Raw genomic sequence first — 26083 nt, 5'->3', positions numbered from 1 at the left:
TTCTTACTGCGTTTTAGGACCCCATCCCAGAATCTGCCAAAGCCCACAGGAGTATTTTCCCTGATCTCACCCAGCTCAGGCCCAGACTGCCGCTGAAGCACACTGCCTGCAGAGCAGTTCAGCGGGTGCCCAAACCCAAGCTTTCATTGCTGCTTCCCCTCAGAGCTCCACAGTGGCCTGGGAGCAGCCTCCCAGCCATCCTCCTGGCCTTCCTCACACCTCAGCTCATCACAGACCCTGTTCTCATCACGCCTCAAAACTTCCCTTTCCTCACTTTCAGCCACTCCACAGCTGTTTTCTTGCACCAGTGATGGCTTTGCTAGACATGGAGCTTTTTCCAAAATTACACACACTGCACGAGGACATCCCAAACTGCAGCTCTTGCTCTGGACTTGATAGACCATCAGCTACTATACTGCAGTTCTAATTACAGCGTAAGGCACTGAGAAGCTTGCCCAAAATGTGTTTCCAAAACCATCAGTTTACCAGAATAAAGTTACTGCAGTTAAAGCCCACCAGCCACACATTTACAGGCAGCGACTCACTGCAGATCTTCGTACAAATGTAGCCACTAGGAGTTACAACTTTGTACGAATGCACGCCGCTAGGAATTCAAACTTCTCCCTGGGTTACAGCCTTGCCCATTTTGCATCATCTATGTTTGTTTCTACAAAAACATTGTGTGTATTGCAGAAAATACACTAGAACATGGCAAACATCCTGACTTCTGCAGCGTACAACACTTGATCACGTACAACACCTGACTTCTGATGGATGCACAGCCATGTTAAATAAGCATGAAATCCAAACAGATGCCAAACTTCCAAGAGCAGTACACAGTGAGCTGCCCCTCACCACACTGAGGCAACAGTGGTCACCAAAAACTCGGATTTAGCCTCATTAAAAAACAAAAATCAGCCGCAAAACTTGGGCTTGTATAAAAACTCATGTGGAATAGAGTGCACATCCACACTGATGCTTCTCCAAATGGGTGTGCAAAATACAGCAGAAGCACCCACTTGCACTGTTTGCACACAGGTAGGTTGGACACTTTTTTAAGCATTAAGGTGGAAGGGATTCTTTGCTCTTGTTAAACTAAGAGAAGGAGAGTTGCAAATCTGTATTTCAAAGTCAATAGGCTACAACATTTTGAGGTCTGCCATAAGAGATAACTTAAAATTCAAAACTGAACGAAAACTGTGTGGGGTGGAAACTAATGTTATGGAATCTGAACCAAGGCTACACTTATATTTCACTTTAATGCTCTAGCTGTTTAATCAAAAGATGAATAAAAGGTCTAAAAGACCAACACGCAAAAATATCATAGTTCTGGAATTTAGCTTTAGCTTCCTATTGTCAACCAATTACTGTGTAATTTTTTCCCTGTGACTGAATAACTAACTGTTAGCAAATAATGAAAAGGCAATTACAGCAGAGCTTTGTTCATATTACCCTCTTCATTTTATTCAGGCTATAATTATTGTCAATGCTGGAGGCTTACTGTACCATGTAAGTGGCACCAGGGAAGAAAATGGAATGGGCTGGTGCATGGAAAATTGCAAATGTCACAGCTACCTTCATCATCACCGTTGGACTTCAGAGATTAAAAAAAATAAGCAGCAAAAAGCTCACCATGTGTGTTTTGCAATATCTTTACCTCAAGCTGTTGCAATGGCTGATGAACTGGCAGAAGGGGAAAAAATCAAGTATCATGTCTGTTCTTCTTTTTGTCCCCCCGCCCCAACATTTCTATCACTATTTAATTCCCAGAGGACACTTCCTTTTTGCCACAGAGTGCCTGGAAACAAACTCACAGAAATCTCTTTTTAGCAGCACTTCTCATTAAGGATGTCTATGCTGTTCTAGAACAGAGAGTGTCGTATAAATGATGTATTTTATGGGGTTTCAGCTTTAATTCTTTGCCACATACAGGCACATCCTTAAAAAAACCCAAAGATGATGACCTGAAAGCAGAAATGCTGTGTGCCACATTTGCGGCCTAATATCATTACACCATACAGCACTTACCTGGGCTGGTAGTATTAATCAGAAATGGTGGAAACAAAGCAGAAACACGCAGCTGCATTTGTAACTTTCTGAGAGACAAAGGGTATTTTGGAGCCAACTTCACAAGCTCAGCTGCCTGTTCTCCAATGTGCAGACTGGTCTCAGTGGGATGGAGCCGTGGCAGCACGGAGATGGGTGCCATACTCCACCTCCAGTGCCATAATGGCACATGCAGCGAGCTGTGTGGGCAGCTGGTTAGCGCTCAAGGAACTCCAGGTGCCTTAACGAAGCAATCATACTTAAGCTATCCTATGGAAGCTAAGGTCAATTCTTGGTTGAATTCAGCATCCATAGAAAAATCATCAGCTTAAATATACCTGTATGTATATTTAAGTAATAGTATAGCTGGGCAATGTGAATAAAATCAGCTGCGTGCAGCCAGCGCGATACAAGCAGCTCCCTTTTTATGCATTTTCCTTGGCAATGCGTTGGGACCTTTGTGGTCTGTGGTCATTTTTCAGTTCTCTGTGTCAACAAAAACAGACTTTTCAGCTCCAAAAGGAATGCATCACACGTTAAATCCTTACCAAATTTAAGTCTACTTTGTCATTTTTTAGATCCTGAATAATATCATAAACTTTTGGGATTACAGAAATAATAATGACCAAAGCCCAGGCAATTTAAGCCTGCTGTGCTAATCACAGAGTAAAAAGTCCTTTATAATAACATCTATACGCTAGCAAAATAAAGACCTTTCAAACCACCCCAAGCCCCTCTTTCCATTCCCTGCAGCAGCGCAGAGGGCATTGCTGAGACAGTGACGCACATCCTCCCAGCCATTCACTTCATGTCCCAACGTATATGAAAAAGAATCTGATCACTTCCAAAAAAAAAATCACTTTCTTAAAAACTAAAAATCCTGATTTATTGAAAAACGTAGTATGATGTCAGTGTGAATTAATGTTTCCCATAGGCATACTAATAAGCTCCATGACATAATAACTTGTTATACTACACCAGTGGGACCTTAAAATTATTCCAAAGATAACATAACACAACACTTGAAGCAGCAGGAAACTTCCAGCATGCTTTTAGATGTTTTACAGTGTTACTAATCTTTGAATTGCTTGGAAAAACTGAAAGGAAACAGAATATTTAAAATTGGAAGCACTGCAGTTAGAAAATGACTCCATTCCAAATTCCAAATGTGCACAGGAGATTAATGTCAATGCAAGAAAAAAAAAATAGCAACAGAAGGGGAGAAGTTATTAAATACATTTTCTAGGTTGGACATGTGCCTTTTGGTAGTCCAGTGAAAATCTGTTTTTATTTGGTTGAGTTATGGGGTTTGCACACACACACCGATTTCGTATCAGTGAGAAGTCGGCCTTATTTATTTATGTGCAGATGAAATTTAAGCTAATGACTGCCCAGCAACCTCAGTACATGCTGGAGAAAAGAAGCAGGGATGGCTCTGCCATTCCTGCAGCAGGTCTGGACACCACCCAGAGCCAGAACTGCCCCTGGAGCCCAGCTGGGCTGAGCTGCTGATTCGCTGTGGCTCAGCCATGTGCTCTCCTGAGCTAGACATTCAAACAGGCAAAACAATTAAGTGGTGCAGTTCAGTTCATGCAGCTGTCACAATTTATATTTTAATCTCCACGCTGAAGCCACTCGAGGTTTAGGGGAGGAATGACAAACCCCACAAAGGAAGCCTGCTCGGTGAGCACTTAGGCAAAGGTTCCCATGTGCACCCCCAAGGCAGAACATCACAGCAGGAAGTGATGCAGAGCCAGGCGTGGCTGGACGGCTTTCCAGTTACTGGAATCAGACCGCTGCTTGTCTCATTCCACCTTGGCTGCATTATCCCCTTTTAGCACCATCCTTTCTACTTGGTTTAGTTGCACCACCACCACTTCTTGGGCCAGGCTGAGCCCCGAGCTATAATTCTCTGCCAGCATTATTTTCTTTCACTGTGTAAAGGACAGCGTACTCCTGACCACTGCTTCCCCACAAACTGTACAGTGTTCAACCACCGCTAGAAATGAATATTCCATTCAAAATATGTTAACCTTTGATCCAGACGCAATTCTGCAGCAAGTGATCCTGTTGTGCTGCAACCCTTTGATCACCGCACAAAAATTGGAACCATTTGCAAAAGTAAAACTCGTGATTTGCACACAAACCAGACCCCAGAAATGGCCCTTGGAGGGATGTGATGCCTGCATGGGATGGGGACACCACCAGCACGTGGTGCCTGCACAGGTCACACACACCAACAGAGCCTGAATCTGCAGGCACAAGCTCTCAAAATGGAAGTGTGATGGTGTGTTTGAAACAATAAATTGCCTCAAACTGAGTGCAGTGAGCCATCTCAGCTTACTGGGCATCACCAGAGAGAGAAGCAAAAGAAATGGTGAAAGCTATGCGGCCACGAAATATTCACTTTCCTACTCATCCATGGAACAGTTTCAAGATCATGGGAATCTCCAGCAACTGTGTGAAGCCATTTTCCACAGCAAACCTAGAACACCTGGTGAGCCCTTTGAAGTCCCTGCCAAGTAACTATCTCTAAAAGGAAGGATATACTGTAATGTGAAAGCATCAGATACAGAGCACTACTGTTACAACAGCAAGGCTGGGGAAGGCAGAGAGAAGGGCAGGGGCAATGAATGCTTCAGGCTAGAAAAAGAATAAGAGGAAAATTAATGGAGAAAATTGGATGGAAAAGGAAACATTTGAAGGGGATGCAAAGGCCAGCAAAGGACTGAACAAACAGCAGCACAGAGGAACAGAAATGATACAGCAGTAATTTAAAAATTAATTGCATTCCCACGATCCAAAGCAGAGGATGGAAAAAGGTAAGTTATGAAGTTCAGTACTACAAAACAGAAGGATTTTTTCCTTTTGCGCCCATACAAAGGAATGTAACACTGACACATCTCTGGAAAACTTGTGAGCCCTGCACCTGGCACAAACCGACAACGTCTCCTTATCCTGAACCTTTCTTAATTCAAAGAAAAGTGAAAACATGTTCTGAAATCTGGTTTCATGTTCCTTTGTCACATACGGGAGACTTAAGTGTTAGGAAAGACGAGAAAACCTGTTCAGTGAGATTATATCAGAAGAACATCACAGAGTTCATTCCCTTCCCTGAGAAGCAGAACATGGGTTGTGTAAGAACATAAACCAGCACAATTGCTCTGTGTATTGCAATGCCTCTATACTCAAAAAAAAACAAGCCAAACAAATGGAAAAGTACATCCCATGGGCATTCATTGGGGGCATCTCCTTAGAAAGGCAGTAGCCAGGAAAAGGAATGTGGCCACAAGATCTTAGATGGTTTCTTAAATTTCATTTGCAGCAGTATCAAAATTTATATCCCTCTATCCAAAGCTGTTGAGGGATGGGTGGAAATGCAACACACTGTCGTAATGTAAGACAGATTCCAGACTGGCAGCAGCAAATTAGCTTAAAGCTACTGCAGAGCAGGACTCCCATGCATTTCAGCTTCTTCATGTTCACCTCTGAGGTGATAACCTGAGGCATCCTTACTGTAACGCCAGTACTCTGCCCTCATCCTACCAGCCATGAGGGAGATGATGTCACAGGCTTTCACACAAAAAAGAGACGCCACATTTTTTCTCCCACAAATGTTACCACCAACATGCAATGGCTTTGGTACTCTCAGGAACTCGCACGCTTGTACTCTATGGACACAGACACAGCAGCTTTTTAGCTCAAACCACCAGCAGGCTTTAGAAGCAACCTCAAAATCCATGTGCTGGAGCACATCATGGAGCTGTCCTGGAGTGTGAGACAGTTACCTGGTGGATGAAACTGAACTAGAAGGTGCCCAACAGAAGCACACTTGGTGAACTCCAGCCAGCAGGACAAGCAAGAATCCACCACACCATGTGTAGTGTGTACTTAGCATCCACAGCTCCACCTAGTTTGCTCCATAGTTCCACAATCTGATTCACATTTCTTGAAAACTCATGATAACACTGGAGAAAGGTACATAGAAATAGAAGTTACAGTTGAGCATGTTCTAAGGCATCTTTTGGAAAAAAACAAACAAAAAAACCCTGACTAAACACACACAAACAGAAAGCAAACCAAGTGTGTAAACTGTCTTCCGTACATATCTGGCCGTTCCTGCAAATAAAATAGTGCCTGAAGTCTATGGTGTGTAATTAAAAATGTCTAATTCACCCAAGACAAGATTGCCTCGGTGAAAGGCTGTCACCTTCTATATGGGAAAGCCATGCATTATGTATTTTTTACACTGATTTATCTTTGTTATGCAATGAAGAATGTTTTAGAGACATATAGAAAACATGCATTCCGTTTCTGTGATTTGGGTTTGCTTCAATTAGCAGAAGTTAATTCTGACAGCTATTTCCCAAATTACAGGAAGAATCTGAGAACAGATAAAACATAAACAAAGTGGGATTCCTATGCCTGTCTGTCAAGAAAAAAATCTGTCAACATCCTCTGATAAATTGTGCAGGCAAAGAATGTGCATGTAAGACTTCAAGTGCGAGGGAGCAAGGACTTTGTTAAAAATCACGTAATAAACACAGATGTTATTAGGCAAATTCCACCTCAAAACCTGTACTGGAGAAGACTACAAGTTCACTGGACACAGAAGCACCTTCATGTCATTATTAACTACAACGAACAAAATATAGAAAAGGGGTATATATGGAAACAGGCACAACATATTCAGGAGGTATTACTAATTTAAGAAATTGGTTTTACAGGGCATCCTCAGCCATATCTCTCATTTCATTTCTTTTCACACAGAGGGTGGTGAGGCACTGGAACAGGTTGCCCAGGGAGGCTGTGGATGCCCCATCCCTGCAGGCATTCGAGGCCAGGCTGGATGTGGCTCTGGGCAGCCTGGTCTGCTGGTTGGTGACCCTGCACATAGCAGGGGGTTGGAACCAGATAAGCATTGTGGTCCTTTTCAACCCAGGCCATTCATGAACCAGGTATCAACCCAGTGCACTCAGTTGTAGAATCTTATTTTTTTTAGATGGCTACAAAGGCACAGAAGTAGCACAAAATAAAATAATCATCTCTCTTTTCTTAAGGCAAATAAAGGTCACAAAATAACATTTAATTACCCACCCTTCTAACATTTATAAGGAAATAAATTAGAACTACTCCAGAGTGAATATCTAGGAAGCAACAACAAATCAAAACATAAATGGCAATTACTTCATTTGTCTGAAGAAAAAGCAAAATATTTTTCTACCAAAGGCAATTGATTCCCCTTCCACATAGTCCAACTGGCCTTGGTATTTTAGAGAAATGCTACTGCAGTCAGGTTGTTACAACTTTGAAAATGAATAATATTTTCAATAAATCAGCTTTCAATAATTAAAACCTTTCTTCCGGCTGTTCCTGGTTCTTCCGTAAGACAGAACTTAAACCGGGGTTGAACATTCGCTTCAGCTGAAGCGTTGTGAAATGAGAAAAAAAGTACAGCGTTTTTGAGATGCAACCAAATGTCACCTCCCTAAAACAATGTTCAGTAATATCACGTGGGGCTGGCAAGGCTATAGAAAAGGATGCAACAGAAGCACACAATCCTGTCATGAATTCTATTTTAGCTTGGAGTGCACCGATCAGCACACACTGCACGGTACCACTGTCTGAAGTGAGGAGCTAAGTAGATCCCAACACGTAGCTCTTTCATCAGCAACACCGTAGCAGAAATGGATCCATGGATCCTCACCACATAACAGACACCGTATCCGGGCTCACTCCTTATTCTTATAGCGGAGATTCAGCTCTAATAAAGATGTCCACCTCTATGTTGCTGCCTGGTTTTTCCCAATGCAAGATGGTATCATCACTCTAAATGCCATCTCAATTCTTCTTCATTTAATTCCCTCAACCTGATGGTCATCTTCCATCCCCTCAGCCTTGCCCCTCCACTTTCCTTACAAAGCCCAGGGACACCTTTTGTTTCTAAATAGCATTTAAAAAGTGTTCATTCTTCCAGTGGACAAGAGGCACCCAGCAAAGAAATATTTCTGGTTGTGTATTGCACCCACAAAATACAAAACCAGAAAAATCACCTCAAACCATCCCAACATTTACTGTTTGCATGGAGATTTAAAAGAAAACTTGAGAAAATCAGATTTTTTTTTCCCAATAGGACTCCTTTCACTCTCTTATATGCACGTCTCCATTGTCTTCCTCTGGACTACCTAAATCAATATTCCTCAATGATATGAGTAGTACTTGGTACTGGATATTCCATTTCTACACCAAATCATGCTTCACAGGCCTGCTGAGAGCCACAAAATCCTACAACTCAGAGCCAATGCCATTCACAGAGTGATTTGCAATTCTGTTGCTAAAATAAATAATTCTGAAGAGAGAAGGCTTTTGCAATGTGAACTTCAAGCAGAAGGAAATGGTTGTGATGAAACAGTTATCAAGTGTATTACCCTTGGTTCTTGTACAGCCAGCACCAAAGGACTGGGGTTGCCCAAGTAAGACTGAAAAAAGAAGCCTTATCTCATTCCAAAAAGCTGTAAATTGGCAGCCATTAAATTATGAAGAAGTTTCTATTAAGGTCCCTTCCAACACAGCACCTTCTATGATTCTACTTATTCAATGCATACAGAACAACAGGCACCAAAGATGTCTATTTTCCCCGTGTTATACAGAACTCAAGAAGGCGCTTAAGGAAAAAGTCACTGAATCAATGTATCTTAAGCACCAAAATATTTTGGAGAAAACAGCAACATGGAACGAGTTTCCTTTCTCCTGGCATATCAAAAGAGTTTTGAAATTACCTGTTCTCAAACCATCATCTCCCTGTTATCAGTGCCTTACTAATGCTGATCCCAGTTTCAACCGTGCATCCCTCATCAAAACCAAGGAGAGGTGAGCATTCTTATCTATCAGCAGACGAGGCTGCCTGGAAAACAGCCGTAACAGGGCAGTGATTGCTGAGTGCTGACAGCATAATTCACAACTACAGTGCTATTAAAACATCTTCCAGTTTTTCCAAAGATGTTCCAAAAATCGACTCACATAACCCTCGCTGTGATATGTAGTCATGACAGTAAGAGAATGACCACATAATCCCCGCACTCTTCCTTTAAGCAGAAAGGATTAGCAGATCATGTATTTCTGTAAATCTTCATTGTACCAGACAGTCAGAAGTCACGATAAGAGAGAACCATGTTCATAGTCATGACTAATAAAGCAGAGCTTGTCACTTCTCTTAGGGTCAACCAGGACTGGATTAAGCCTATCTGGCTTCTTTTACAAAGATTTATAGGATACATTTTAAAATGTAAATGACCACTGTAAATTGTGTGAGATTAACTGAAGAGGTAGCTAGCATGTATTTATTATTACAGTTATAATGCTATTAAGCATTGTTGCAATTAAAGCAAGACCCATCTCTTACAACAACATAAGGACAAGGTTAGAGTCCAGGACCAAGCAGGGAAAGCGGCTGACTGGACGGATTATGAATCACTTGAAACTTCACTTTTGCACAGTTTGTTATTTTACAGTATAGTTCTGCTCTAGAAGTGGGCAGAGATGAATAGCTAAGAAATCTCTAAGCCGATGCCTGAGCATCCCTGATGTCCAGAATAATGAATGCCCACGTTCTGGTTTGGCAGTGTAAGTACGCCTCTGGATAGAAGCATCACACAGCTACACTTAGTTCTGTTCAGCTTGCAGGCTCCTTGAACAAACAGTTTCAGGGAGGCTAGTCGTTACATCAAGAGAACTTGTACCTGTAAAAACAGGGTCATTTTCTATGAATTAAGAAAACACATTCAGATGTCACTACAAGCCTCTTGGAGACAGGACCCCAAACAAATCAATCCTGACTCCCTGGGGACTTGAGCTGAATCTTGTCAAGGCAGAGTCAAGCAGAGACCATGTCATCAGAAACATCTGCACAAACCCCAGTGAGTGGCATCTGCTTCTGGAAACAGACAGAGCTTAGGAGAGTACTGCGGCTTTCTTCCTCCCCTCTAATTCCAGCCTCATCAACGAAAGGATTGTTTTGCAGACCCTGGGGTTAAACGGAGGAACTCTCTTCAGAACTGTTGAATGAGGAGCTGGACACCACTGTTAGCTCCCTGGAGCACTGAGAGCTGCTGTTTAATCTTCTAACACGCTCCAGGCAAGGTCATTTTTAATCCTGAGAACAAGATATCACACAACTGATTGGCAAAACCTTTCTGGAACTGCATCAATTCAAAAAGAATTTTCCAACACTTAGCAATGGTTAAAAGAATAGTAGCTATAACTGATTCAGAGAGATTAAAAGGATAAATCACCGAGGATGTTGGGGAAGATAAAGCCAGTAAAGTGAATAAATGTTCTGGGTGTGGAAGGAGACAGGCTGGTTTATCAGCCAACAGCATGGAGTCTCAAACCTAGGGCTATTAGGATTAACGTTGCTCTGTCCTTTAGAAACCCTCTAATGTATTCAGCAAAATGAAAGAGGAAAAATGTGCCTGAAGTGAGAGAATGTCATGACAGCCTGGTCTGAGAGCCCTGAAAGTGTTGGGAACCAAATCCTTCAATTTGGCAGCACAAAAGTCAAGAGACAGCGTGACCGTGGATGGTCTGGAGAAACATTCTTCACACTGTTGTGCCTTTTAAGATGGCTCTAGTCTTAGCAGTCAGTTGTTCCAATGCAGAATTATTTAATTTTGTCTCCAGAGATTACTTTCAGCATTATTATCAAAACCAGCAGAAAATTTTCTGCACAAGTCTGTTGACAGGAATACTTAAGGAAACATAGTTCTCTGATATTTCATTTTTTTGTTTTTTGAGAACACAGAAGTATGAAATGCTAACGCTCCACATTCCTGTTATGTTCCAATTCTACTAACAAAAGAAAATTACGTGCTTTCTCTCTTGCATACAGGGAAGAAACTCCAGCACAAAAGCCCTCTGGAAAACAGCTCTATTTGTAGGAGATGCAGAGGAAAGACTGGCACTTTCCTCCAGTCCTGGAAAAAATCTTCAAAACATGATCATTTTGAGCTTCCATACATCTATCTGGAAATTCACTAATCACTTCTGTGTGTGAGTGGCTCAGCATGAAAAATAGTATTACTCCCTGCCGTGGCTTTAGCAAGACAGATATCAGCATGGCATATTCATATATCCCTCTGTGGATTTATATGTAAATATGCCAGCATCTTTGTGGAGGTCTCTTATTTTCTAAAGATCCCTTTTGGCTATTTGCTATTAAAGCTATATCCATACATATGATATTATGCTGCCCTTTGGTCTTTATAGAGAAAAGAGGCTGTCATAAAGCTATCTTTATCATCCTTTGTCCTGAGGCTCACACAAAACAGCAATGTTTTCAGGGCTAACGAGATCCTTTATAAAGCAACTTCTACAGACAGCAGCTACTTTTTCTGCAAGTAGCTTATACAGTGCTTATAGTGGACTCTTTATGTACAGAGATGGGGTGTAATAAAAAGGATTCCTAATCTGAAAACTGTAAAAACACAGAAAGCCACCCAGTTGACACTGAGTGAGTCCGTCGTAGGTTTTTTGGTTTCAGAGCTAGGCAAAAGTAGCTCCCCTCCCCCCCATCTCCTGGACCACTAAGAGCCATTTGGAAGGCGAGCCATTGTTTTCTTCTGTTTTTTCTCCTATTAGATCCAGTAGAGCTCCATCTTGGCATGTACAATTCCCCTCTGGATAAGAAGAGAAAGAAGCAATTAAGTACAAAATGCTAACAAGATGTCTGAGTGAGTCAACTGTGTTTCTGAAGTATCTCTGGGTTTTTATACACCTATGAAAATCATTTCTAGGTCAAAGAAAAATAAAAGTTAGGGTAAACCTAGAAAAAAAGTGTCATATTAGGATATTTATATAAACTGTCATTCTTGTGTTTTCCCCAAACCTCATGTGCTCCAAGCAATCAATCAACAGCCTCCACAATCAGACTTGGAGTCCTGATGGAGTAGGAAGATGTCATCCAGGGAGGAAAACATGTGGAAAATCTGTTAGCCATGTGTGTCATTACTGATGTCAACATTTAAGTAAATATGCAAGACCTACCTAAGATTCCTACATACCTACTGCAACAAAAATAACAGAGAAAGCTTTGCCAGATTAAATGATTCTACATTTATCTCAACCTTTTATCCAGTTACAGATCCATAACACAGGTATGCTTTCTAGACCGGGAGCAATTTGAAGACAGCTGTAGCAAATAATTCGGGAGCAATTCATTAGATTAATTAAAGTTTTCATTTTAATTACAGCCAATTTGACCTAAACATACATAAACATACATTCTTAGTATTTTCTGAATGCAAGCCATTATATAATTAATTCCAAGTAGCAAAAGCAACATTCAGACTCCAGAGATTCCCAATACAGTTTTTTGGAAGGTGAGAGTTAGGAAACACAGGCAACATCAGCAGAGATGTTCCATTCAGATCACAGACAGACTCCAGCAACTATGCAAGTGGGGAAAAAAAATCTGCCACTTTTCATCTAAATATTACATAACTATTGATAAAGGCATTCTCAACTAAGAACTAGGATTAACCTTTCAAAAACTCATTTATAATCACACATAAGACCACAGAGAATGTTATGGTATACATACTTAAAAATCAGAGATTAGAAAAGCACAAAATTTGGATTATACGAAAAAAAACATCCAAAGCAGAGCGCTTGGAAACACAAAACCTTACAACAAGCTGCATACATCTATGTTATGGTAAAATCCAAATGCGCTGTCATTAAGTTTTTAAAAATCAAACAAAGAGTCCTGAGCAACCTCAAATTTTAAGCCACTAAATCTCAGTAATAGTTTTTAAGGAGAGTTCAAAAGCAAAACAGAAAAGTCAAAGTCCAAAGGTATCACAATGACAGATCAAAGTGTGAAAAGGGATTAATGGCATCTCCAGCAAATGAAGTTTAAAATTCTAGTGTATTAGAGAAGGTCTTTTTTGAAATGGTAATAGGCTATACCTGAGCTGAAAAGACAATTAAGATAGTGTTAATTTTTTTTTATGGTATCTGGCAGTAATATTTTTATCCTGTTAATTATACAGTAGACAGCAAATGTATATAATATGATAGCTCCATGCTGAGATGACATGCCTGCTGCCTAGTTAAGTGGCTACATTTATCCTATAATTAGCTCGCAGGAATGTGATTTGCATTGCATACCTAAGAGTATATATAATGTCAACTATGCCACAAAAGCCTAAAATGGAAGCTGACACTCTCTTAACTGTGACCTCTGTATATAACAAGGTGATGCCTCTCGTGACCTCCTGCTCTTTGTATTCAACCACACACAAGAAACGCATTGAAGTAATGCTAAATGTATGACAAATCCAAAATGTAAGGAAATTTAAAGTCAGGGCAGAAAACCAGGGCTGGTGCTTCAGTCTGAACTTGCCCCTTTACCAGGAATCAGGATAACGATGGTTAAAAGGCAGCATCCCCACTTTATTGGCATTAACTTTGAATTTGTTTGCTTTTGTACGTAAAAGAGATTTCCCAGGAGTGTTTTTCTATCTACATATATTTAACTTTCATGGGAAATATCTAGATTCTCTCTGTAGCTACATACAGAGGAAAAAACCTTGTTATTAAAACGCTACCTCAACATCTCCTAAATTTGCTGAAGTTTCTGTTTGGGCATAGGGGGATTTGCTGCTGGACACATCTAGGTGAGTAAACACCTGGAATGAAACCTCAACCCTTTGGTAAAGGGAACCATCAGCCATTTTGTTTCTGCTAACAGCAACAAGGAATTTCACATTCCAAGCAAGCTATTGTCCCATTCTGAGCTGTCCCACTGATTTCAAACTATCTGTCCATAAGTTACAGGTTTTGTTCTTGCCCAAGAACATGAAGCACCACATTGTTCTCAGAGGTGCAAATGGAAAGCAAGCAGCCACAGTCCTGAGGCTTCACTAAGCTTAAAGCCTTACCCAGGCTTGGCACCAAATGTTACCTTCATAGTCCTGCAGCATCATGAGAGGCAATCAGGCCCCCAGGTGAATGTTCCTGGCCTCTCCTAGCCCTTCCTATGCGAGGGAAGCAATAACAGGTAAGTACAGGTTGGTAAGCTTTCCACCTGGACGCCAATCCAACCAGGTAAAAAGGGAGAACCTGCTGCTGTAACTCGCCCAGAAGTGGGGAGCTTTATTGGTGGAAACATCAGCACCTTGGGAACAGCACAGCAGGAGCAGACACACAACCTCAGAGCAGCACAGAGAGGAGGGAAAGAGGAACATGAGGAATACTCAGGGGTTGTGGATACGTTAGGGAGAAAGTGGCTGCTTTGGAGCACAAAGACCAGGGAGGGTGAGAACATGGCAACAGGCAAAGTGCAGGAGAAGGGACAGGACAGAGCAGGGACACTGTGCTGCACAGCTGGCTGCGGGCCTGCCAGGAGCCCAGGGGCACTGCTGTAAGGCCACAGCCATAAACAGCCACGGAGCACTAACATGCATCAACAAATACTTACATCTCTAAACAGATACGTCTGATTCTTGCAGATCCACTCACTACTGAATTTTTATTTGTGTTTCCGCCAAACCAGTGACACCCCCCCAAAGCTTAAGACAAACGTCAGTTCAGCGAGGCACATTCCCATCACACAGATGGCAGCCCCTTCCAGCATGAGCCCCTTCACCACCCCCCACTGTGCTCCCCGCCTTTTAACCAGGCTGCCTCACACTTGGAAGTCCTCTGAAAATTTGCAAGGCACTCCCCTTTAAACATTTCATCGTGCAGCAGGGCTCCAGCACACACTGGATAGCAGCCTCTGGCAGCTGTTGCATGCGGCCTTCACATTTTGCCTTTTGAAATAAGCCTATTATTCTCTCTCCTTCTTTTTGCCTGTGATGAAACGATACTCTAAACTTCTCTATTTAAAGTACATAACATGCTCTCAAGTATGTATTACTACATCTGTTTGCCTTATTGAACAGCTGAAAAGCATTTAAACTATTATTCACTTTTTTATTACTATTCAGGACATGTCTGCGTATGTTCTGCCCGATCTTTTTTTTTTTTTTTTCTTTTTTAATAATAATAATGTTGTTGATTGTTACAATACCACCTGGTGTTGCTGGCAGCTGTGCTCTTAGGACAAATCTGGAGATATGTGAGGTTTCATTAAAGCCCCAGGTCCTGGAGGCATGTGATTAGATAAGAGCTTTTTGGTTGGGTCTGTTGGGTTCGTTTTTATTTGTTTGTTTAAATAAAAAAAACATGATCTTGAGAGGTGGAGCTGCTCCTTCATGTGACCCCGGCATACCCTCAGTGGGTAAAAATTTCACACACGTGAGAACAACTCAGCATTTTACTACTTCTCATTTCAGACTTGACCAATAATTGCAGGGCATTCTTAGACATGGAGCTTTTCCACAAAATACACATGCATGCTCGCACATGCATAAACTTTATGCACACCTCGATGGGCTACAAAAACAGTAATTTAGTAACTGTCATCAAAAGGATGGGTATCATATAAATCTTCCTCACACCTTCCCCCCAGCCACTTCTTTAAGCCCACAACGTTCTCTAAGAGCAAAGGAAAACGAAGATGCTACTGTGAACATCCCCACTAACATCTTCTAACTCCAGCAGTGTATGGAGCTATTGTTCACACTATCTTTTTGCTGACAGGCAAATGCATAAGAAGTGACACCCCTGAAGAGCACCTCAGCATCCAGAAAAATCAATGACATACACAATGCTACAATTCCCAGTGCAGCCAACATGACTGGGCGCTGAGCTGCAGCCCAGGCTCAGCATTAGACACCTACCAGGCAGAGCACTTTGTGGTGACTTCATTACCTTTGATGCAAATCGCGTACAGAAGAGCCAGTGGTCTCTGATACACTCCTAGTATTTAGCTGCATTGAAACAAAACTGTTTTTCCTCATTCATATGTTTTTAAAATTGTCATTTTCTCCCTTAAATGGCTCTTTTCAGTTAACCTGATCTGTAAAGCTTCTCCAAAATCCCATGGAGTTGTTATCTAAGAATCAAGCAGCAGGATGCTGGAGGAGTAATTTAAACAATAGCTATTTCTTGTCTTGATGGAGCTACTCCATTTTACAACATGTTTAAACACAAGCAGCTTGATTAATCTTAGCGGGCACCAAAGAATGCAGCAAGGTTTCTGCCCTATGGGAAGGCATTTGTGCCAGGTGGCAGAAACATTCACCCTGAAGAAAAATGGATGGTTTTCAATAACTGTCATTTTTTTCTGGACCTACAAAAAAAAAAAAAAAAAAAAAAGAGTATGAGCTTTTCAGCTCTGATTTTGATTTTCACATTTCTGAAGTCAGTCTATCAGGAAAAGAAAAAAAAAAAAAAGTGAATTATGAACCAGCTTTACCCCACATGCCCTGGCTGAGGCACATCCAACCACCTACACATGCCCACTCCTGACATGTTGCACAGTGCAGCCTCACCAGGGCTACAGACAGCTCCTCTGCTCGGTGGGCTCTGCTGGCAGCTGTCAGACCATCAGCAAGCAGTCCCCAAGCCCAGGAATTGCTCAGGTTCCCCAACCAACCCACTGTCCTGCTGCTGTCCTGGGGCAGACCCAAGTTCCCGAGGGTACTTCCCCTTGACTTTACTTGGTAGGATTCCCAGTCCTCTGCTCCCCATGAAAGTCACTATTTGGCTACGAAAACGGTTAATAAAGAGCAACTCCGCTGCAAAGCCAGTCCAGATACGTGTAAGGACCTGCTGTGTGTCTGTGCCAAGGTGAGATGCGTCTGAGAACAATCCAGGTGGGGGTGATGCAGATAAACACTGCCAAAAAGACACTTGCTGAGCCTGATGGTGTGCCTACACAAGGGCCACCTTCCCTTCAGGAAATGGGGAGAGCACTCTGCTGCAACATCTGAATTTCAGGGAAAAGATGCACATCAAAGAGTCATCCCGAGTGCCTGGTTTTAACTGGTATTAATATTTAACTGGAAATCAGTCTCACTTGACAGCGGGTGAAACATACTTTGTGCAGGATGATACTGCCCCCAGGAAGCCTGAGAAATAAATGCTGGGGAAGCACCGCATCTCCTGCACACCGTGCGGACGCTTCACAAACGCAGAGTAAGGAAGAGGTTACAGGAGCCAGTCTCAGTTCGGAGAGCACCTGAAAAAACGTTGATTTTTGAAGACAACCCCAAGGGGAAAGCTGGTGGGAAATCTTCTAAATGGTGTGAAAGAAGCACGGCTTTAAGATCTCCCAGTTTAAACAAACATTTTTGTTTTGTCTTTAACTCGAGCTAATGAAGTGCCCCACTTAGTCTGAATGGCTGAAGGGTTAGAACAACTAATACCGACATAGCCTTAGGTCAAGAAGCATGAGCTCAGCAACTACCTTTTAGTATTCAAGAGCTGCTGCGAAACAAGCACAGAAAGCCGGTGAAGCTAAAGAAATAGATCTACCTTCACCTCGGCTCCGAGTTCTGCCGTGCTTACTGAGGAAACAGGAGACAGTAGGGGCTGCGACTCAGCACAGCAAACACTTCAGCCATTTCTGCAGTTGATGCTGAGATACGTAAACAGTGCTTGAGATTACAAGCATGCTTGCATATGTATGTCTATATAGAGACGCCACGCCTACATATTTTAGCAGCATAAGGCAGTCGAACATTTCTCTAAATAATTGGTCTTTTTGGGTGCAGTGAGCTGGCTGCTGTGCTGGAGAAGCCAAATGAGTGAGCAGATGCATATGGCAGAAAATCCCGTGAGCACAAAACCCAAGCAGTTTGCATTTTAAAGATGTAAACGTTCCCTACGCTAAGGAATAGCACTAAACTTGCTTTTGTACTAAAGGCCACATCCAGTTTGCACTCCTTAGATGAGAGACTGCATTGTATTTTTTTCAGTAGCAGGGGCATGAGAAAAAAAAAAAAAAAAACTTCTATTTCTCCCACAATTTTTTTTTAAGTAACATAATTTGAGAGTTGTCCCATTACACTTAAAGTGTACATATTATTAGGTTTCTGTTTAAACTGTGAACATGCACATTTACATCAAACCATAACACAACAGGCTGCTTTTAGACCTTGCTGTGCAGAAAATCAGTTGCAGTGCACCCTATTCAGCTCAGTTCCCAAGATTACAGAAAACACTTGACTGCAAGTGACAGAAATGCAACAGAGCTCACTTCTGTGCTGCCAAAGAAAAAAAGAGTTCTGCAAAGCATGCTGAGGTTGTGCCTGGCCTAAGGCACAACTTCCTGGACGGAAAGAAGCAACTCCCTGCTCCTACAAGGGCACAGCAATCCAGGGGTCGCGTGCTGGATCTGAAAGCACGGTGTAAGCAGGGGACCCAGCACAGTGCTCGGTGCTCACCTCAGGTACACACTGCTCTCTTAGCAACTTCAGTGGCACCACAACAAGCCTGGTAAGCTGGTCAGAGCACGGCTCGGCTGAGGCCCCCCAGTACTCCTGAGTTTGGGGCACCCACTGTGGCACATGGGCACTACTGCACGCTGCCAAGCACGCTGACACAGCCACGCTGCACAAGCCTGATTCTGGGCTATGTTTGTGCCTGGGAAGCGCTAAAATGCCTAAGTACAATGTTTTCAGACTTCACCAATAGGCAGCACATGAAACACTAGAAATGCCTTTGATGTTGGCAAAATTAGGAGATAGGACTGTATTTGGGTCAACCGCCCCTTCCTTTTGCACCCTTGTAGGAGAAAAAAATCTGAAGGGAAAGCAGCACAACAAAGACAGCGTTGCTCCTTTGAATGGAGACAATAGATGCAAGCATCTCTAAAATAAAGATATTGTGATTAGGTTATACACTCCTTTTTAAAAAAAATCTGCATTAATTTTGATTTATATTTAAATAAAAATGATTAAATTTTATCTTCTAAGATGGAAATGTTGTGATAAATACTGGCCCGTGGCCAAACTAATCTCTAAAGCCTACAGCTTACAGCCCCTGTTGTCTTGTATGGATATTTGAATGGCAATGGGTTTTATCAGTATTTCTAAAGGCACTCATTTAATTATGTGGTTGTAAGAATTTCCAAAACCCCAAAGAATTAACACTACCAATACATATTCATATTTCTCAAATTAATTCAACCTGAACATTTGAAAATATTAATTTAAAAAACACACTTTTATTTTTTATTTCTGTAAACACTGAGAGCTCTTTTCTGGTCCCATTTATGCACTCATTTTATTTTTTGTTTACTTAAGAGAAAATGATGTAGCGAGCTCTTTGTACGTCACATAACACTGGCAATCGATCTGGTTACAACAGGGTGTGTGATCAGAGAGGATTACTGGGAGAGACAAGGATGCTGGCTGTCCAAGGCAAGGGACGAGCCCTGCCTGCTCCGCTTCTGCGCATCTGCTGGAAAGCCTGACCCAGCTCTCACTGCTCTAAGCCCACTCACTGACTTCCGTGGTGCTACAACCACCTCACAGCACTGTGAGCCCAACCAAGCAGATTCCCAGAGCCATCTGCACACGAGGGATGTAAGACCAAGACCTGTTTAAGGGCTAAGTGACATCAGTGCTCTGCTGAGGAGCTTTCCCAAACCGCAGTGCTTTCTGTGCTAAGTGCAAACACAAACAAGAGAAGGAAGAACACAACCACTGCTGCCATGTTCTTGGAGACTCAGAAATACCTGCAGCCCTCAGGTTTAAAGTAAACCCATCAAAGCAATACTTACACTATAAAAGCCAAATGCTGTACAAAGATCACCAACTCTCAAACCAAAGCCCACATGGAACTTGTTTGTGCCACGCAGAAATGTTGCTGATGCACTGATGTGCAAAGAGCCAGAGCACATGGACACACAGTGCTGCAGGTCTCCCACAGCACAGTTAATGCACAGGCCTGCTCTGTTGTGCAGCCTCACACTCAGCCCACTGCTTCCAGTTGCAAAACAAGACTTTTATTGCATAAAGCATAGGGGTTATTTTATCTATAAGCTGAAAAGCTGTAAATGAAAAATATTCTTACCATATAAAAAAGAAATCTGTGTTTTAATCAAAAACATTAAAATGAATCTAGCTGAAAATTTGGGGGGAGGAAAGGGAGAGAGAATTTTTTAGTGAAATTCTGCTTATAATGTGCAATTAATTTTGATTTCTCGTGATCTACCCACAGCCTACAGCAACACAGGGTTTATCACAATGGAAAAAAACACAGCATCAGAATTTGCAAGCTTCTCTGCACAGCTGCTCACCAGGTTGTTTTAAAGCCAATGGTTTAAAAATCAAACTTTTTGCTTTTCCAATTACTACTCTGGCATCACATCCCAGGTACGTAACACAGCACCTTCTGACAACTGCTTGCCCGTCTGACAGGGCACAAAGGTACTTTAATTAGCATCCTTTCTTCTGTCTTACATCACGTGTAATTATTATGGCATCACTCTAACATATTTACTACATGTAGGAGGGAAAATGACATTACTGCATTGTTGTTGCCACTTTAACAAAAATAAATTATGGGTATATACAGTTATTTGTAGAGAAATGCTCACTATTTCTATTGGCAAGCAGAAATCTACCCCTATTTCAAGAGCATGGCAAATAACTGATTTTTTAGGCTCCTTCTAACGCCCGTCCTTCTATCACTTTAACATAAGTAACAACAAAACTAAATTCCCCATACTACACTAAGGCTGCTTAGAGGACTTGCTTTCCTGCAGGAGCCACGACACAGGAGACCGAAATCTCTAATGAAATGCCTCGTCCATTGATTTATGCAGCTTTAGTGGTGCCATTAACTGAAAATTGTTCTTTTCATGGGCTTATAGAGAATCTGGTGGCTGTCATTGTTCATGATTCAGTGAGAAAACTAGGTCTAAAATTACTACTGCATTTGGGAAGATATGTGAGGGATGGAAATCTGTCCTCATTTTGTGTTAATATTTTATATAACACAAATATAAACCTTCCATATCTAATAACACATTGAATTCCATCACTAATACAGCAGCCATTAAGTAATCTCTTCAAAAGTCTCCCTGCTTAGAGGGAAAGAGGAATATTGAAGTACTAGTATAGAATACTTGGGGAGGGGGGAAATACATACATATACATGTATTAATAAACAAATAAATAAATAAATAGGTATGCATATGTGTGTGTGTATATATATGTAAGAATAACCAGGCAGTAAGCATTTTAAATTGTATTTCAGACACTAATGCAAGCAGCTAATCCTATTTACATTCATATTAGCCCTGGGTATCTTTTTCCCTAAGATTTACACATTTGTATGCTTGCATGAGTTGAACTGCTTTTTGCATGATATCAGTACTTTTGTAATTTAAATCTATAAAAGGCAATTTCTTTTAAATATACTTCCTAACAGTGGGTGAAAGAAGCACTAAACTTATTTGAGAGCTGTACACATCAGTAAACATGTGCACTGAACTCCAGGCAATGTGCTGTGAGAGAATTAATCTTATACTGTATTAGCTAAACAGAAAGAGTCTGGGACTCAAAGTAACAAGCACGGAAAACGCCCATACATTTTCTTCCTATTACCTAGAAAATGTGTATGTTTTAGAATTATATTTTTTAATTTAAGCCTTTTTTCAATGAGTGGTTAATTTGATGTTCCATTACCTTACTCATTTTAGAATTTATAACAAAGGTAGTCAAAAGGGAGGTTAAGCATCATCAGAAGGACCATATTTAAATGTCTATTATCTGGTTGTATGTCCTACAAATACATAAACATCAGACTTTAGGTTAGACATTAGACTTTAGATCTTTGTGCTGAAATTAAGAGGAATTAGAAAGATGCCTTTATGTTATGTCAGGGTGCTCATATGAGAAAGTTCTCAGATATGCTCAAGGACAGAAACGACTTGAGCTGTAAGACTTGGATCGTGTGCAGTTAAGCAATAATGCCTTTGTTGTTGCTGTTGCTATTCCTTTATTTTAGAAGTTCATTGTTTTTTTTCCTTCCACGTGAAACAGCATAATCCAAGTATGGACAGATTTCAAAAACCCTTTATAAATGGTCAGTAAACAACTCTTCCTACCCTGCTGATGTTACTACAGGAGGCTGGTGTACATCATGGTTTTCCCTTTCTTCTGTAAATTTTACCCATCTATCCCCCCAGCTCTCTCTCCCTCCTACTCTCCCCCTCAGGATCCCAGTGCATTCTGCTCCAGCAACCTGCACTCTCCCCATCTCACCACAGCCCACCAGCCTTCTGCCCTGTCCTTTCTTTTGTCTGTTAAGGATTCCTCCATGCTTCTTCCTGCTTCGTTCTTCTTGTTTGCCACTGCTATTTGATAACAACATCTTATAACACTCACAGTGATTCTTTATGCATAAAGAAACGCTGGGTATACATTAGACACTGCATAACTGACAGATACTGCCTGACCTGAGAAAGAGACACCCAGCTGTGCCATCCTCATGAGCCAGCTGGGTTTGTGAGCCATGAGACCAGAGAAGCTCTGCTTCCAGGATCCGACAGCCTGCTACCTCGAGGGAAGGCATCACTTAAATACAAGAAAACAAAATTCTGAGTAACTTGAGCACCTGTCATTCCAGAAGCAATAAGATCAGTGCCCAGCAGACAAATACTCTCGGATTGCTAATTCCTTCCTAAAAACATCAGCTATTTGCAAATGACTGGGAGGAGTCTACAAGCAGATGAGAATCTCATGTTGACAGAACAATAGGCATGCACAGCATCTGCAGCTGCAAGGACACCAAGAGTGGCAGGTCTCCAGAGCTGCACCAAACTGCAGCAGCACTGCTTTTTTGTTTGGCTTTGTTTGGTTTTTTTTGGTCTTACCCCTAAAGGAGTCAAGAGCACCATTCAAGAAATAAACATGCACATGGCAAAAGGCTCGTGTAGGCTGCCCTTGATGAGCCACCTCTCGCACACACAGCACGCAGAGCTGCTGCAGCACTACCTCCCTTCCACCCACCCTGTAGGAAACAGCTCCATGGAGCAGCTCTTTTGTTTTAGTCCTAGCACTTTAGACATGAAAACTGGATATAAATACGGCCTTAATGATTCCCCAGTCAGCCAAAGGGATCAATCAGAACTCATCTCAACTCTTTGAAGTTAGGTTTTACACACTCTTCTTTGTGTTTCCAAATTTTGTCCTGCTTTTTTTCCACATCTCCTCCCTCTTTATAGAGAGGGACTGGAAGAATGAAGGGAAGGAGGTGAAGAGGAAGGGTGAACCAGCACACAATGCTGAGTGGGGGAAAGGGACTTTGTAGCCAGTTGTAAGGGCCTGGGTTTGTTCCAGCCTGCTGCAAGTCCTGATGTGGATATGAAGTCACTGGCAAACTAACACCCTCAACTTTCGTTAAAAGAACTATAAATCTGAAATGAATGTATAAATAATATGCAACTGTCTAGACAGTATAGGTCACTTGCAAAGAGACTGGGTCAGGAAAAGATTGTCCATCAGTCAGACAACCATAACTGATTCTGATGCTAAATAATGGTTTAGATATTCAGTATTCTATATATGCGAAAGGCTTCACTGAGCATTGGATCTTCCCAACCAAAGTAGCTTTCTACTTACACATATCTTTATGCAGCCGTAAGAAAATGCACACGCTATTTAAACATTAAAATTAATGCTGAAAGAAAAAGCTATTTAGCGAGGGACTGGAACCAACCTATGTAACTGGCTTTTGGTAAAGCAAAAATAACTATCATATTTTACCTTTGGTAAACAACCTAATATTATGATACCGACAGAATCTTAAAAAGGGCTAGAATTAGAACTTTGAGCTAACAAAGAAACTTATTTCACTTACAGAATCAGTTCACAGACACATTTGGGGAATTGTGCACTGTATAATCCTACCTGAAAATCTCCCACTTCAGAATGTGCAGACTCTCAGGTATCACAAATGTAACCACACTGACTACACATGCTTTTGGAATTATTATGTGCATTGTAATGCATTTTTTTGCCATTATCTTCACAAAAGAAGTAGGTGGTCTTCACATAACAATATTGTCATCCTAGTGCTTTCAGGATATACAGAAAGTTTTGGCAGCGCTTGGGTGATAACAGCCAAGAGCTATAGAAAATACTCAATTTGTTAGCAATGAAGAAAGCACATTTTAATATTACTTGCCATAAGAGAACAAGAAGGTACAGGGGCAATAAACCAGCACACCCATCAGAGGGCACAGCTGAGAAGCAGGGGCTGTGTCTGCACGCAGCAGGCGCTGGCTGGCTGCCGTGCCACAGGCTCTGTGGGGACACAGTGCCACATGCCTGCACAGTGTGCTGCCAAGCAGCAACCCAGGTGTGTGTGGATGCTCAGTAACAGACTCCATCAAACAGAACAGCAGTCACTCCTGGAAGGACTCACTACAGCCATGGAATGGTGTGCCTCCTAAACCCTGCTGATGGTGAGTCTGAGTGGAAACACACAGGTTACCTTAGCCTTCCAGTCTGAAACCAACAGGTAGTTACTATTTCTCGACAGATTTAAGCTGAATTCCTATTAAAATACTGCTGTATTTTTATCTACAAATGCTATTAAACATTTCTGCACAGCTGCAAATCTGTGGCTTGAGCTCAGGTTATGTTGACCCATCCTGGCCCCACCTGAATGCAAGACCTAACCTTATGAGGAATTTTAAATGCTATACACAAACGGAGAAAAAAAAAGTCATAAATGCTGAATGCAAAGCTTGCTCCTGTCTACCCAGGGGGTTACACACAGTATGGGTTAATGGCTACCAGGTGCACCAAGGACACTTGCAACTTACAGCCAGCAGAGCAGCTCAGCCCTCTCAAACACCAACGTGCAATGGATCACCTCCCAGACATGTGTGGGGTGTGAGGGCCTGTGGGCAGTTCTGGGGATCACCTCCCACACAGTGAGCCATCCCTGGCAGAAAGTACACAGATGGGAAACACTCAGGTTTATTTAAAGGGCTTAATGGCCAGAAGATCTGCTGCTAATATCAATGCAGTACCACTGGTTCTTTCTCCAGCCACATTTCTGTGTTTTCCTCTACCAGCAGAAATGGTTAAGAGTGAACATTATACACAAGCTTTCAGAGACTTGTTTTTAATCAAGCCTAACAAAATGAACACTGAAGTTATCATTTAAGCTGTATGAGCTAATCCTGGTCATAATTAAAAAGATTTCCTTGCAGTTGAGAAGAATTAAGATCAGGATATACACAGTTAAATTAAAATGTTACATCTCGGGAAGTTTGTTTGCAGCTTTTGGAAGGCAGAGATCTCGTGAGAGATCCTATTAGCTGATAGCATTTGTTGTTTCTCCATTAGCAGCCTACAGGCAGAGATGGAAGGCTCAGAGACAAATAGGTGATGCCAAAATAGCTGTTCCTGAATAACTTCACATGTGGACACTCTTATTCTGGAATAAGAATGCAGTTATTCAGAAATACCTATCTCTATTTTAAATTCAGACCCCGCATTAATCCAAATTAGCTTTCAAGTACAGCCATCCCTTAGGCTATTAGAAACCCGATTGTGCCTGGTATTACAAACCAGTGTAGAAGTCCTTTTCTACTATTCTGCCTCTAATCAAATTTATTCCGAGTTGCACTGTGGGGAAAGCAAACTCACGCTCACATGGTACATGATTTGGAATCTTTGAATCTCTGTTCCTCTTGCGCTTTATTTCCTAATGATCTCTGTCAGCTGTTCAAAGCAGCTTTGTCACTGCCATCAGGTATGCCCACTTCATCCGATTGATTCTGTAAACCAAGGTTCAAACAGGCACCGCTGGGCTGGAATTAAATGGACTTATTTTGAGTCTAAAACACAGCTCTATAAACTTGGAATATTTTGGTGGTGGTGGAAATTCTTCATTGCTGCCATTCAAATGGAAAAGCTTTCATTGTGGAGATGCTGCCCCATGCAAAGAGGTGTTTTTTTTTCCCTTCTTTTTCGCTTTGTTTTATAAAAAGCAAAAAAATGTTAGGCTTCTTTGGAAAACATCACCTCTGAGGTTTAGAAAGCATGAGTTTAATAAGTAATTCTAAAGGCTTGTCTATACTTGAAAATTAACTCGGATCAAGATAGAAATGTGAATTTAC

The 26083-nt window shown here is 41.6% G+C and overlaps 1 protein-coding gene across 2 annotated transcripts in view; it reads right to left on the bottom strand.

Annotated features, from left to right (window-relative positions):
* Nucleotides 1–11389: 11389 nt before the first annotated feature.
* LOC149916121 (uncharacterized) overlaps nucleotides 11390–26083 on the bottom strand; it is a 35293-nt gene continuing 20599 nt past the window's right edge. Inside the window, exon 3 of one of the 2 annotated variants that reach the window (XM_090149885.1) lies at nucleotides 11390–11720. In XM_090149885.1, the coding sequence (XP_090006011.1) occupies nucleotides 11507–11720 (214 nt within the window). In that variant the 3' untranslated portion in view covers nucleotides 11390–11506. Of the gene's footprint in view, nucleotides 11721–15314; nucleotides 16283–26083 lie in introns of those variants that run through there. The other variant, XM_090149887.1, reaches the window with a different exon arrangement.

This window comes from Phasianus colchicus, chromosome 13 (assembly GCF_987193195.1).
Source record: "Phasianus colchicus chromosome 13, bPhaCol1.hap1.1, whole genome shotgun sequence".
NCBI classification, from domain to species: Eukaryota; Metazoa; Chordata; class Aves; order Galliformes; family Phasianidae; genus Phasianus; species Phasianus colchicus.
Note: the sequence above shows the minus strand (reverse complement) of the source record. Positions and strands in the feature narration are given on the sequence as shown.